Raw genomic sequence first — 14,625 nt, 5'->3', positions numbered from 1 at the left:
TTATCTTTGGAAATGGGACTTTATTTTTTTCCGAAATCCGTTCTTCTACCGAAAACACACTTATGATTGGATACCTGTTTGTTTGTGTGTGTTGGCAGGGCTCGGTTAGAGGCCTTCTCAGACAACAGTGGGAAGCTGCAGCTGTCTCTGCAGGAGATCATCGAGTGGCTGACGGCCAAAGATGAGGAGCTGTCGGAGCAGCTGCCCATAGGGGGGGACGTAATGGCCGTGCAGCAGCAGAGGGAGTTCCACCAGGTAAGAGCACATGTGTGGTCAGGGAAAAGGAAATGTGGATGTGCGTGCACCTCTCTAAAGGCTTTTGATTAGTCCTCAGCCTCGCCCATTAATCACAGTATTGCTACTCCTGAAGTGAAGGTAAGTGAAAGAAAAGCCGAGCTGGATAAGAAGATTTTCTTCTTGGGGACCTAATTGTTTTTTACTGCCATGGAGCGTGAAGAAGGCAGACTTTAGGATGTTGTAATTATTGTCAGAATGCGTTGCGGTTTGGCATTATCAGTGTCTCTAAACAGTGTAAAAAAAATAGAACACTACATTTTCTACATGTATCTTCTGTTCATTCCCACCTTCCCCCGAAAACGAAACCCGTGTTTTCAGTGTGGTCACAGAAATTTGGACTCCAATTTATACACTTGCACTCAGTGTGTACACACGGATAAAGTGAGTATTTGCACACACAGACACACACACAAAACACACAATGTGTAATTGGTCGGGTACCACAGAATGCTCTTTCCACCTTTGTTCCAATTTTCTGTGCTGTCAGTTTGCTCCGGCTCTCTGGAAGTATTGACGGCGAGACTAAAGTGCACCCCCACCCTCCGTCTCAGTAAAACACAACGTTCAAACACACACACACACACACACACACACACACACACACACACACACACACACTTCCTTCCTTGCTCTCTCTAATGGACTCTCTGTGTGTCTTGCAATTAAATGTCCTTCTCCTCACAGGCCACATCATTTTCACACCACAGCTACACTTGCCTTGGTGCCACACACTCGTTCTCTGTGTGAAGTACCTTTTAGCGAGTGTGCTTTTAAAAAAAAAAAAAAAAAATTATCAGCACCGGACTCTCTGGACTCCCTCATTCCCCTGAGAGACACTGTGATGTCCACATGCGCTGCGGTGCTCTTAACAAAATCTCAGCAAAAGCAGGCAGGGAGATCGCACTGGGCCATTCTGGAGAGAATTACAGTGTTTTAACTACTTTAAATTATTGATCTTAAGTGGATTTGTTGTCTGCTCTGCTTTGATGGGTTTTTCTTTTTCCATGCATGAATGTCTTCGGTGTGTGTGTGTGTGTGTGTTGTAGAGTGTATTCACTTGTATGAGCACATGGATGCTAGGCAGGCGCTCATCCACCATGTTCATTAGCTGTAATGGGCTCTTTGGAGAATTGCTACGTAAACCGAACACGTCACAGTGTTCAAATTAGCACAAGCCCACCTTTCCTTCCACTTCCCTCTATGTTCGTAACTGACAGAAGCCCGAGTTGGTGTCTTTGTTTTCCATGCATTTTGCATGCGTTCTCACCCTATCCCTCACCCCAAACCTACCTCACTGTGCCTGAGTTGCAGTTTAGCGCGGAAACACACATGCTCACCAGGGGTTCATCGTGGCCAGCTGTGCACGTTCTTCACTTCTATGCATTCTCTTTTTTAGCATTTGCCAGTTCAATGGGGTTTAACATTGAATTCAGCCTGAGGAGGGTGGTGGTTTGGGGGGGCATGTGCGACTCTGGCTAGTAATGTGGGAGACTTTCAAGTAAATTGTAATCTCTTCATGCGGTAAGAGGATTAGGCTGCTGACGTTTGTGAACTAAATGACTCCAGGAGTGGGGCTGGAGCTGCGAGGGCGAGCTGGGCCACAGATTGAATTCCATGCCCCTCCGACTTGCAGTACTCAAACATCACCGAATTCAATACAGAACAGAGAACACTGGTTTTTGAACAGCTCTGGAGACTGATATTTAAAATAAAAATACTGTCGCCACCCCATTTCCTGACCCCTGTTTCATCGCCACATTCACCAACACTGTATACAGGCTAAATAACAAAATGTACTAAATATATCAATGTTTTCCACGTACTGCACAAGCGCTAGGTTGCAGGTGCCAGAACCCAGCCTGGGTCCTTGGGCGCAGGGTGGGGACACCAGATCACCACTGGAGTCCCCAGTCCACCTTGTGTGCTTGCTTTCGGGCATTAAATGAAAACTGGAAAACCCACCCCAACCTGGTGAGGGCTGGCAAAACACAAAACCTGCATCTGGATCGATATTGGAGGTGTGAAGCCACAATGATACCCACTCCACTATTTGGCCCTTCCATGTTGTCCAGAGACAACTATTTTGCAATTAGTAAAAAAATAAGGCCATCATTGGTACACTCATCACATCATTAGGTTTAACATGTACTCTAAAACATGACCCTTAAACTAAAATGGACATACTCATGTTACTACCATAATTAAATTGCAAATGGTGCAGGGCTTGTGTTTGTGGGGGATTGATGATTGTTATCATATTCAACATGAATTTGATCATATTCAACATGAATAAATGCCATTAAGATGTTTCTGTTCTTTTAATATTTCCACACTCCTAGTAAGTAAACAGAGGGAGAGGCAAGGGCTTTACTTTCCGATAATGAATGCACTCTTGACACAAGAAAGCATGGAAAGAACTAGGTACGTGGAAAGAACTAGGTACGTGCAGAGGCACAGAGATTGTAATGAAAAAACATGCATTTCTAACGAAATCACACAAAAGATCAAATCCATTCTCACTGTTACCATGGGGATTATTTAAAAAGTTTCCATACATTTCCGAGCAGGAGACAGCTCTTTGGTGAATAAGACTACTCTCCATTGCTGTGCATCTTTTAGTAACCACCTTTCAGTGTGGAAATGTGGTTTAAATAATATTAGCTGTAGTGCCTGTGCTGAAAAGCCTAGGTAGGTAAACATTTCATACACTTGCATTTGTCAATAAGTGCACACAATGTTCCCTTTTCATTTGGTTTTCACTGATACAACCTTTGTTTGCGATGTTGACTCAGGAATTCAGAAAGCTGAGATCCAGCTTCCTGTGTTTGTTAGTGTCTGTGAAGCTGCTGAACCTCGTCCAATGACCAGCTAACCAGTATTGCCTATATTTCCTGTTTGTGGCAAAAGACCCAGGACCTATGTCTGTATATAAATATGTGTGGGTATAAACATTATGTGTGTGTGCATTAGGGATGCTCCAAATAGTCTGTCAGTCGGAGTCAATCAGTGATGCAATGATGTAGTTTTATTTATGTATGTACATTTTTGTGCCTTTATGTAACTTTAACAGTATACATGTACAGTACAGGCCAAAAGTTTGGACACACCTTCTAATACAATAATGTTTTCTTTATTTTCATGACCATTTACGTTGGTAGATTCTCACTGAAGGCATCAAAACTATGAATGAACACATGTGGAGTTCTGTACTTAACAAAAAAAGGTGAAATAACTGAAAACATGTTTTATATTCTAGTTTCTTCAAAATAGCCGCCCTTTGCTCTGATTACTGCTTTGCACACTCTTGGCATTCTCTCGATGAGCTTCAAGAGGTCATCACCTGAAAGGCTTTTCCAACAATCTTGAAGGAGTTGAAGGAGATGTTTAGCACTTGTTGGCCTTCACTCTGCGGTCCAGCTCACCCCAAACCATCTGGATTGGGTTCAGGTCCGGTGACTGTGGAGGCCAGGTCTCCACTTTTTGTTAAGTACATAACTCCACATGTGTTCATTCATAGTTTTGATGCCTTCAGTGAGAATCTACCAACGTAAATGGTCATGAAAATAAAGAAAACACATTGAATGAGAAGGTGTGTCCAAACTTTTGGCCTGTACTGTATATAGCCACAATGACAATAAAAATTACTTTTTTTGGTTGCTGTTATAAATATATCCTACACAGAAACACATAGTTGTGGTATATATGCATGAAAGCAACTTTTGCCACACAGTGGTTTACACATTTAGAGCAAGCTTCTTGAATAGCTCTAATGGGTTCTTCTTAACATTCTTTATGTAAGTAGCAGAACAATTTAGAATTATAATCAATGGCTGATGGATCGGTGCATCCTTACTGCCTGTACATGCACCCAGTGGGGTGTGTTTATGTATCCACATGTGTGTGTGTGCACATGTGTGAAACTGACTGTCTAACCCCTCTCTATATCAGGCCTTTATGGAAGATGTGAAGTCTCGAGGCCCATTCATCTACTCTGTGTTGGAGTCGGCCCAGGCCTTCTTGGCGCAGCATCCCTTCCAGGAGCCCGAGGAGACGCTACCCGATGGAAAAGGTCTGTGAAGCGCCTTGTCTTTGTCATGCCAGTGCGAACACACCCAGACACCCCCCACAGAGGCCAGTGGCGTGAGAGATACCCTTTAACAAGCAGCGCTGGCGTGTACTTTTGTTTAACAGCATTAGCCTGCCAAATAAAGTCCCAGCAACAGAACATTAAAGAAGTCCAAAAACATTTCTTTGTGCATGTGTGTGTGTGTGTGTGTGTCCTTATGGCATGATAGAACTGCAAGACAAAGACTACGCCGAGTCATCCTGCAGAGCTGCTGCTCCCACTGCGCTGCCCATGTTACTTGCTTCTCTCTAATTAACCCAGTTAGGGGCCACGCATGCAGCATATGGTGAAATCAATAATGAAGACCGGAGTGGGTCTGGGCAAAATTTTCCTCCCGCCGTTGTGGTGCGCCCTCTTCTATTTGGCAGCCGGTCTGATCCTGTATCATTCCTTCACCCCTCCAAATCTCCCTCTCTCTCACCCACTCATCTCTCCTATCCAGAGGTATCTCCACGGCGACGCATGCTGAATGTGAGCCGCTCGGTATGGAAGCAGGCCAACGTGGCCGGGGACCTGTGGGAGAAGCTGACGGCGCGCTGTGTGGACCGGCATCGGCACATGGAGTTGACGTTGGAGCGCCTCCTGCAAGCTCAGGCTGCGATGGCTGAGCTGGCTGCTGCTCTGGAGCAGGCTGAGGGCGTGCGGGACGCCTGGGAGCCGGTGGGCGACCTGTTCATCGACTCACTGCAGGACCATATTGATGCCACCAAGGTACGGAAGGCATTTCGTTTTTATAATTCATACTGTTTGCTTGGCCTATAATCACCTTGGACAAACTGGCACTCAGCACTAAAACTTAATGTATACAGTCAGGGACAAAATAATTTAAACCCTTACTGATTTTGTAACTTTGGTTACGGGACATGTGACACAAACTAAAGGGAGTGAGAAACCTGGGATCTAAACACATACAACAACCGAGTGTAATTTGTGTATTTATTTACAGTGAAATTGAAGTGAAAGTGAAGTGATTGTCATTGTGATACACAGCACAGTTTGCTTTTAACCATCACCCTTGGTGAGCAGCGGGCAGCCATGACAGGCGCCCGGGGAGCAGTGTGTGGGGACGGTGCTTTGCTTAGTGGCACCTCAGTGGCGCCTTGGCGGACTGGGATTCGAACCGTCAACCTTCTGATTACAGAGTTGCTTCCTTAAAAATGCAAATATAGTGTATTTATTTACAATAAATTACACGACACAACCTGCTTTCATGCCCACATGTGTTTCATATAACATAGACAACCAATCACAGGAGGACACAATGAAAGGGCTTACAATAGCTACACAAACCAAGTCTACTTCTGCTACACATTCTTCCAACAATACTACTCTCTCTCTACACAGATTCTCTACACTCCAAATGCCTCCAGGGCACTCAGGGCACTTTCTCCAGGGCACTTCCTTATATTGGCCACAGTTGACGAAGTAACGAGTTGACGAGGTGGCACCTTGCTCCTCCCTGGGTGGCTCTTCCCCTCCATCAGCCTAAAACAACCCTATAACATAGGGACGTAGCCCCATTAACAAAGAAATGATCAGCCTTTAACTTCAATGGTAGGGCTATTTGAACAATGACAGAAGAAAAAATCCTAAATAATTAATATGAAATAAGTTTAATTAATTTGAAATAAGTATTTGATCCCCTATTAATTGTGCGTGTGCTTAAACTTTCTTCCTGTTTCAGATAATGTGTGTGAGTGTTTGGATTATCTATGTTTTTTCTGCATGTACGGTTAATTAAAATGTGTTAGATTCTTGTTTTTAAGATTTATGTTCACTCCCAGGATCCATGTGAGGTCAACTAAATGATGAAAGGGAGGCACCACTCTGAGTCTTAGCTATGTGCATGTGTGCTCAGGCATGCAACAGTGATCAATTCATAATTCAATAACTTCAGTGTACAAAGAAAAGTGCTCAAAATACAACATGCATATATGTTTATAGGGCTTGTTCTAAATGTCCCCAACAAATATCATGTTTATTTGTGCTCCTTCACAAAGTCAGACCCGTAGACAAAACCAAGTTTAGGTGTGTTTGTTCAGTGATTGTAATTGCATATCTGTCATCAAAATTCTTTTCATGGCTGCAAATGCCCAATCAATACCTTTTTGAGTTGATGCCTGAACAATGCCTGATCCTCATTCAGGTACTGTTCACCCAGCTGTGACAGTTGGACCTTTTTCGGGGGAATTCCAAACGTCCCCATAATTTGTTGGCTTTGCTGGGCCCTGCTTGTCTTATCCTGGTTCTTCCCATACCTCCCAAACTTTGGTCATTTTTCCGCTGGTGTGCATCCACCACACACCAACTGCATCCACCATACACCAACTGTGTGTTGGGTGAGCTCATTGAAAAGTTCACATGGAGTTCACCTGATAATTGTGTGAAAGTTACAGGCCGCAGTAGCCCACTAACATGGTTGACCGTGGTTCACAAATATACCATAGTGACAGTGACTGGGGCAGTGGTGGCCTAGTGGTTAAGGAAGCGGCCCCGTAATGAGAAGGTTGCTGGTTCGAATCACGATCTGCCAAGTTACCACTGAGGTGCCACTGAGCAAAGCACCGTCCCCACACACTGCTCCCCGGGCGCCTGTCATGGCTGCCCACTGCTCACTCAGGGTGATGGGTTAAATGCAGAGGACAAATTTCACTGTGTGCACTGTGCGCTGTGCTGCTGTGTATCACGTGTGACAATCACTTCACTTTCACTTTCACTTTCAGAAATAATTACACAGACACCTACAGACACTTACGATGCAGTTCTTTCTTGATTTATCTATTGAGGTAAATCCAGAGGATGCCTAACCTTACATTAGCAAATGAGCTCCTCCTTTGTCACTAGTAGCAGCTTTCAATGCTGACGAAAATATTATGGTTGTCACGACACAAGGAAGCAGTGGACCCAGGGGTGGAAGGGGTGGTCCCAGGTGCAGGTGCTTTGAACAAAAACAGTTTATTGAAGTACAGAACAAAGTAACATATAGGAATCTACTTTGTGGCAGGGAAGTGGAAACGGGGAAAGAAAAGGCTCACTCACACGGGGGACACTCCTCACACGCACAACATCTGAAAATACAACAACACAAATTTACACACAACCATACACACAACCATACACCCACCGGCTCTGACTTGACTTGGCGCGGACCCCACCAACACACCGGCAACTCTTTAAAACCCCTGGACTGCACCGAGTCCGCCAGCTTATCGAACACACACCATACATGACACGCTCACTCATACTACGCACTTACGTACAACGCTGCAGGCCTGCAGTCAGCGCCCCCGGACCGGTAATCATACTCACGCTAGACACCGGGGAAGATCGATCATTACAAACATACAGTGTAGGAAGGGATTATAGGGAGGAGCCAGAACAAGGCACACTGATAAAGAACAGCCAACCACACCGCAACAAAGCCTCATATGGACTTCCTAGAGGCAGGTGTGGCGAGTAGACCTGTTTGGCATACCAATATAAAGATGGTAAAGAGAGACTGGAAGGTTTACACCTAGATATTATAATTATTCATTATTGATGTACATATTGTACATACATACATATTTCCCACTTTTACCACAGTTAATGCTGACATGGCTTTTTGATCTGAGGGGTTCTAGGTGTCATGACAGGGGGTCGGTGAGGGAAGGAAGCACAGAAGTCTGACATTTGGGGAACTCAATGGGGACGAGGGCCAAAAAAAGAGGGAAAATACCAACAGAGTATTTCGTTCTGTGGCAACTGTCCTCTGGTCAATCAGGCTGGTTTGGTGCGATTAACCACCGCTCCCTAATCAGGTGTCTCGGCAGTGTCCACGTATTATTCAAGCTGCAAATGGAACTATTTCATGTCTGGAATATTATATGTATTATTGAATGTGCTGCAATTGTAAGGCTTCATTGTAAGCATCACCTATTATATTTGATTATCTGGTTATATTTCTGTTGACTGATTTATATTTACAACTCATGCCAATTGCAAAACCCTTCTTCCTTCTGGTCATTTGACAACAATGCCAATCAACATATAAAGAGAGGTATATGAGTAGCATTTTTATATTGTGATAAATAAATAATTGTGGTATAAATAAAAAGTGGTATGAATGTAGTAATAGGTAGTGCTATACTATGAAATACCAGTGCTGGTGTGCGGATCCTTGAGACTCAATGCCAAACAAACTCTGTTGGATGTGGCATGAAACATACAGGCCTGTGAATCAGAAACAAACATGAAAGATGCAGTGCTGTAGAAAATCAGCCCATTTTTTTGCACTCATGTGCACTTGTGGTTGCCATTCAGGACCTTTTGAATGGCCTTTGTTTGTACCAGAGTTCATGTTGAAGCAGCTCTGGTTGAATTAACCAGAACTTTGTTGGTACTTGTCTGCAAATATGAGTTTTCTTTTGTTCAGGTAGTTCTTCCCGCCCTGACACCCATGAACAATCTGTTAATTTGTGTTCCCCTTGTTTTCTTTTTGAAGTGTGACGTGATATTGATGCATCGAGGAGCAAACACCATCTGTATTGTCTCAGGATGCTCACAGCAATTCCCACTCCTCACAAGGTGGGGTTTCTGAATAGAACAATAAAATTGCCTGAACTGTAGAGAAATGGTGCAGAGCATGGCTTTGTGGCACCATGATAGAGGAAGATGAATGGGCATTGAAAACAGGAGCGGTGAAAGAATTCTGCTTCCATTCAGGAACAGATACGGTGAATTATTGTTAAAAAATGTGTTTCCAAATCTAAAATCCTGAGCATCTTCATCAAAAACTATTTCAACAAGCCATGTCCCATAGTTTTGCCTAGGTCCAAAACCATCATTCTGGAAAAACCTCAGGTGGCCGTACTCCTTCACTCACACAGCTAAAAAATACAAAATGAAAGTGAAAGTGATTGTTTTTGTCAGTGTAATACACAGCACACAGTGCACTCAATGAAATGTGTCCTCTACATTTAACCCGTGACCATTTTGTGAGCAGTGGGCATGAAAGGCGCCCAGGGAGCAGTGTGTGGGGATGGTACCTTGGTCAAGGGGACCTCTGTGGCACCATGGCAGTTCGGGTTACGAGTCCATTCAACTGACCTCCATAACATTGAGATGGGTTGAAAGGTTATTTTGCCAGCATTCAGTTATGCCCAGACTCACACTAAATGTCTAATTGATCTTGCCAAATTTATTGTCCAGCTACAGATAGATGTAAATGGTTTTCTAAATTTCTGTGCGACTGTCACAATGCTGATGTACAATTCTACAAAGGCCTTTACTGATGCGGTGTGAGCATAATCGTCAGTTTATTATGTTTCCAATGAAGAGCATGTGTAGTCATTAAAAAGTTCTTTTAGCCAATACACTATTAATGCATAATTGATTTTTTTTTTATTTGCATATTAAGAACCTTTTTTTGTGATCTTGCCAATTCAGCCAACCCTTGTGAATGCTCCACGATCTTCCAACATTTCTACAAAACCAAAAAGTAATAATCTCTCAGGAGTTTCATATAAATAGATAAAGTTAAGTTAAATTATTAAGATAAGTTAAAAACTGTCTTTACAGCCAAAATGACATTGTGATGTATTGACCATACAGGCCTGCTGTCATACTGTCCAAGATATATATATATATATATATAGCCAGTAAGGAATCTGTCACAGGGGGAATTCGATGACGTACTTGCAGACATACTTTGGGCGTGGGGATAAGCCGTCGTACCGGTAGAGGACACTGGGCGAGCGGGGCAGGAGGACTGGGGGCGCCTGGCCGGCGAGGAATGAGGAAGTAATGGACGCGCTGCAACGCAGCGGGGAGTCAGTTTGGGATCTTTGGGAAGGACCGGGGCAGAGGAGAATCGGAAGACGGCGGGTTTCAGGATGGTCCGGGATCTTGGTCTGGACGGGAGTAGGTCTTGGGCGGCAGAAAGGTAGGGGAGCAATGGAATCCCGTCTTAACCGATGGGCCAGGTAGGTTCAAGGTCAGGGGCAGGTAGAGGTTGTAGCCAGGAAGTTCCGGTCTGGGTTCTTTTCGTGGTTTCCAGCAGATCAGGCAATTCTCGAAGTCGTGGGCAGGCGAAGGTCATATTTCAGGAATCACTATTATCTTAGGTCGTGGGTGAGAGAGCTAGCGTCTCTGGCGAGTAAACTCATACAAAGAGCGGGCATGTCTCCTTGGGGTTACCTCACTTTTATACTTGCCACCGCCCGCTTCCATTTCCTCTTCCGGGTCGTCGTCTCCCAGGCTGGTGAGGCGCCCTCTAGCGGGCTGGAGGCACGTTGGCCATGACAGAATCAAATAAGTGCCAATCAGTCCAGTCCATGTTATGGGCATGTATAAAGGCACCAAGATGAAGGCATAATATAGAGGGCAGTGTGCAATACAGCCTTAAGCACCTAAGTCAATAAACAGTTAAGTCTTAAGAGACAGTGGCTGCTGTCACCAGGACTGTTCTGCAGAAGCATGTAAACAGACTGGAAGGTAGTTGTAGTTCATTTTTCAGTGCCGTTAGCCAAACATTCATTGTACATCAGTATACATTATCAGATATCAGGCAAAAGTCACAAAATAGGCAGCATCATTGCAAAATGATTGGCAGGTTTTCTTTTTTTTTTTAGATTGCAGCAGAATCAGGCATTTTAGGCCTAATTTTTTGAGCAACTAGTTGAGCGTGATTGTACATTAATAACCCTCCGAACCCTTGTTTCAGGTGGCACTGAACCCTTTACCTTCCCGCAGTTCCTTTATGTTGTAAACATGTCTAAGGAAATAATTAAATGACTTTAGATGTCTTCCCTGCGCCTTAATCAAAAGTCCCTCGCTGTGCAGAATGTGTGTGTGAGTGTGTATGTGGGCTGTGTTGGTGTCTGCACCTCACTGGGTCAGCTGCATCAGTGGTCCTGATCGTAATACACCCACACACATCACCTCATGTCCTAATGGCCATGCTCAGCATGAATACACATGCGCGCACATTTCTTTGTGTATTATAAATGTGTAATTAGCACACAATATAAGACTTGAACTAAACTAACCTCGAAAGTGAACCTTGGCAATTGGTCTACTATTTTCCATGTGATATAAATACAAGAACACACAGACATTCGCCCACACTCTCACGGTTAAGCCATTAGTTCTTATTTGTGTGAATACACGTCAGGTTCTGAAAAGATTAGTCCTATGTATGCCCTGTCGTACAAAACTGCTAAACTGGGCCAGGGGATTGGATGCCACAATCTCCCTTATCTTTAATTTTTCTCCATCTAGCTTTATCTCTTCATTTTCCGCACTGATTTTTGTTAACATAACCAGAAAACCCTGTTAAATATTGGCTGACCTAAACCACCTATTTCAAATTGTCCTTATTTTCATGAAACAGTGACATTATGTGTATCCTATTGTTCTCTGAGCAGCAGTACAATATTGTTCTCCATCTGTAGACTTTTGCTTGTTTGAGATTAATCATTACTTTACAGGGTTGGGAGAGACCAACCTCCAGATCTTCTAGCATTTCTCTTCATATCAATATGAAATTATGGCTACTGTTACGAAGATGAATAACCTTCATGCTAATAGTGCACCCTCTCCTTCTATTTTCCTCCAGTTGTTTAAGGATGAACTGAGCCAGGTGAAGGAGGGAATGAAGCACATAAATGACCTGGCCCATCAGCTGGCCATCTCAGACGTGCACCTGTCCATGGATAACTCTCGTGCCCTGGAGCACCTCAACAACCGATGGAAAGTCCTGCAGGTAAGACGTCTGGCAGACAGCTCTGCTCTGGCCCAGCTTCTGTATGCTTTACAACCAATCAGCCATAACATTACGACACTTGACAGGTAAAGTGAATAAAATCTCATTACAATGCCACCTGACAGCTGGTGGATGGATGAACACTTTGTCCTGGAAATTGATTCGAAAAAAATGGGCATGTGTCAGGATATGAGCAGTTTTGACAAGGGTCAAATTATGCGGGTGAACCGGTGACAGGGTCTTGATGTGTTGTGTAATTAATAGAACAGCTGCTATAGCTCCAATGGCTGAAAAACTTGATAGCAGAGAGCATAACACACCTTCGGAGGTCTGGTGTCTGGATGGGTCAGGACTGTTTGGGTGGACCTTCTCAATTTAAGGTGGTCACAATGTTATAGCTGATTAGTGTCTGGCTAGGAAACAGCATGTCCACAATGCAGATTATAGAGAGTTGATAATTCCAACAATCTGAAAGATTAATTGGGGAATCGGCAGAGATGGTATGTATCACTGCACAGGGATCAATATGTAATCAATACAACAGATATTTTCTTTCAAAATTAAACGGCTTACTTTGGATAGTGCCTTTAATATCATCAACTGCATGACAGCATTAGATAAAGTGGGAAAAACGTACCACAGATTTCAATGCTTTACCAATTTCTGCAAACAATAATTTTAATAACAATGTATCCACCTCTACAGATATTGAACAAAGCCTGGGCAATTATTCGATCTCGATTGATGACTGCAATATAATTCGGTTCGATCTCAGTGATTAGCTTTGGGTATTTTTCACGATCACAATAAAAAGGCCAGATATTAGCATCTTTTGTGTGTGTAAATTACTTTTAAATTGAGACAAGCGGCTGCTGAGGTGCTGGAATATTGAAGCAACGCATGCAGAACCACAGGACAGAACTGAAAGGCTGAAAACTGAGACGAGGAGTTCAGTGATAGTCATGGTTTCATATGCCATTAAACTGTTTATTATCTCTGGTGTCTTCTGTGTCGGTTGGCAATATCAGAGGAAATTTGTGATACAAATCGATCTGAAAATCAAACCATTAAATATTGCAGAGTATATCTTACATCAATTTGTTTACCGTATCACCCAGTCCTAGGATTGGAGTCAAGGATGTATAGGCCTTAGCATGCCTCTTCAGTCTGCATCTGGGGGGTCCAATCCGACCGCCCTCCCCTTCCAAAAGCACCAGCTGGGTTGACTTTTAAATTCAGCCCAGAGCTGGATAATCAGCTTCCTGGCGTGCACGTGATTCATAGAATTATTTGTGGAAGGAGATGTAAGCCATCCCCAATATCCTCTCATGAGTACAGTGAACTCAACCCAGTGGTGTGAATCCACAGGCGTTATATTGGAGCTGTTGGGTGCACTGGTTTATTGACTGAAATTGACGTATCCAGGGCAATACATATTTCCTGCAGTGCAAAGGCTGTTTGCAAAGGCAATGGGGTGGAATAGAACATCAATACAGCAATACATTTTGGCACTGATATCACTATCAATTTCAATATACTGTTGTTCACTATTGATGTGTAGTTGAACTGTGCATGAGGAAAAAAAAAAAAAACAAAGGGAATTGATTTGTCCATTTTTTGTGAAAATGCTATGATTTAGGATCACATTTTAGCTTTTTAAATTCTGAAATTTTATATATATATACAACTTTATATACAACTTCACCACATCAACGGGAAAATGGATGGAGCCATGTATCGTAAAATCCTGAGCGACAACCTCCTTCCCTCTGCCAGGAAATTGAAAATGGGTCGTGGAGGGGTGTTCCAGCACAACAATGACCCAAAACATACAGCAAAGGCAACAAAGGAGTGGCTCAAGAAGAGCACATTAAGGTCATGGAGTGGCCTAGTCAGTCTCCTAACCTTAATCCAATAGAAAACCTATGGAGTTGCACAGAGACAGCCTCGAAACCTTAGTGATTTAGAGATGATCTGCAAAGAGGAGTGGACCAAAAATGTGTGCAAACTTGGTCAAGTACAGGAAACGTTTGACCTCTGTACTTGCAAACAAGGGTTTTACCACTAAGTATTAAGCCTTTTTTTGTTAGAGGGTTCAAATACTTATTTCACTCAATGAAATGCAAATCAGTCTCTATCTTTTATATAAAGTTATTTTTTCAATTTTCCCTTTGATGTGCTATCTGTCACTGTTAAAATAAACCTACCATTAAAATGATACTATTCTGAGACTTTTAATTTCTTTGTCATTGGACAAAAAATTATTTCCTCCACTGTATATATATATATTTTTCTCTCGCTTGTACTGAAGTTGTACTTCAGAGTTCCCAGTCCTGTTCCTGATGGATCCTCACGGTTATTGCAGCCATTGTTTAATTTGGATTAGGGGATTGTTAACAGCCTAATGATGAAAGTGATTATTACTGTCATTGTGATATGGTGCACAATGAAATGTGTA

General features: G+C 43.1%; 1 protein-coding gene and 1 long non-coding RNA gene across 5 annotated transcripts in view; one reads left to right on the top strand and one right to left on the bottom strand.

Annotated features, from left to right (window-relative positions):
• drp2 (dystrophin related protein 2) overlaps nucleotides 1–14,625 on the top strand; it is a 164,645-nt gene that overhangs the window by 106,187 nt on the left and 43,833 nt on the right. For all 4 annotated transcript variants that reach the window (XM_028960456.1, XM_028960453.1, XM_028960452.1 and 1 more), the window contains 4 exons: nucleotides 99–255; nucleotides 4,246–4,366; nucleotides 4,866–5,134; nucleotides 12,021–12,167. In XM_028960456.1, the coding sequence (XP_028816289.1) occupies nucleotides 99–255; nucleotides 4,246–4,366; nucleotides 4,866–5,134; nucleotides 12,021–12,167 (694 nt within the window). The remainder of the gene's footprint in view (nucleotides 1–98; nucleotides 256–4,245; nucleotides 4,367–4,865; nucleotides 5,135–12,020; nucleotides 12,168–14,625) is intronic.
• The window catches only part of LOC114768269 (uncharacterized), a 44,645-nt gene that overhangs the window by 13,484 nt on the left and 16,536 nt on the right, over nucleotides 1–14,625 (bottom strand). The gene's annotated exons all lie outside the window — the stretch shown is intronic.

Source organism: Denticeps clupeoides, chromosome 18, assembly GCF_900700375.1.
Source record: "Denticeps clupeoides chromosome 18, fDenClu1.1, whole genome shotgun sequence".
NCBI lineage: Eukaryota > Metazoa > Chordata > Actinopteri > Clupeiformes > Denticipitidae > Denticeps > Denticeps clupeoides.
The sequence above is the reverse complement of the archived record's forward strand: the minus strand, read 5'-3'. Positions and strand labels throughout refer to the sequence as shown.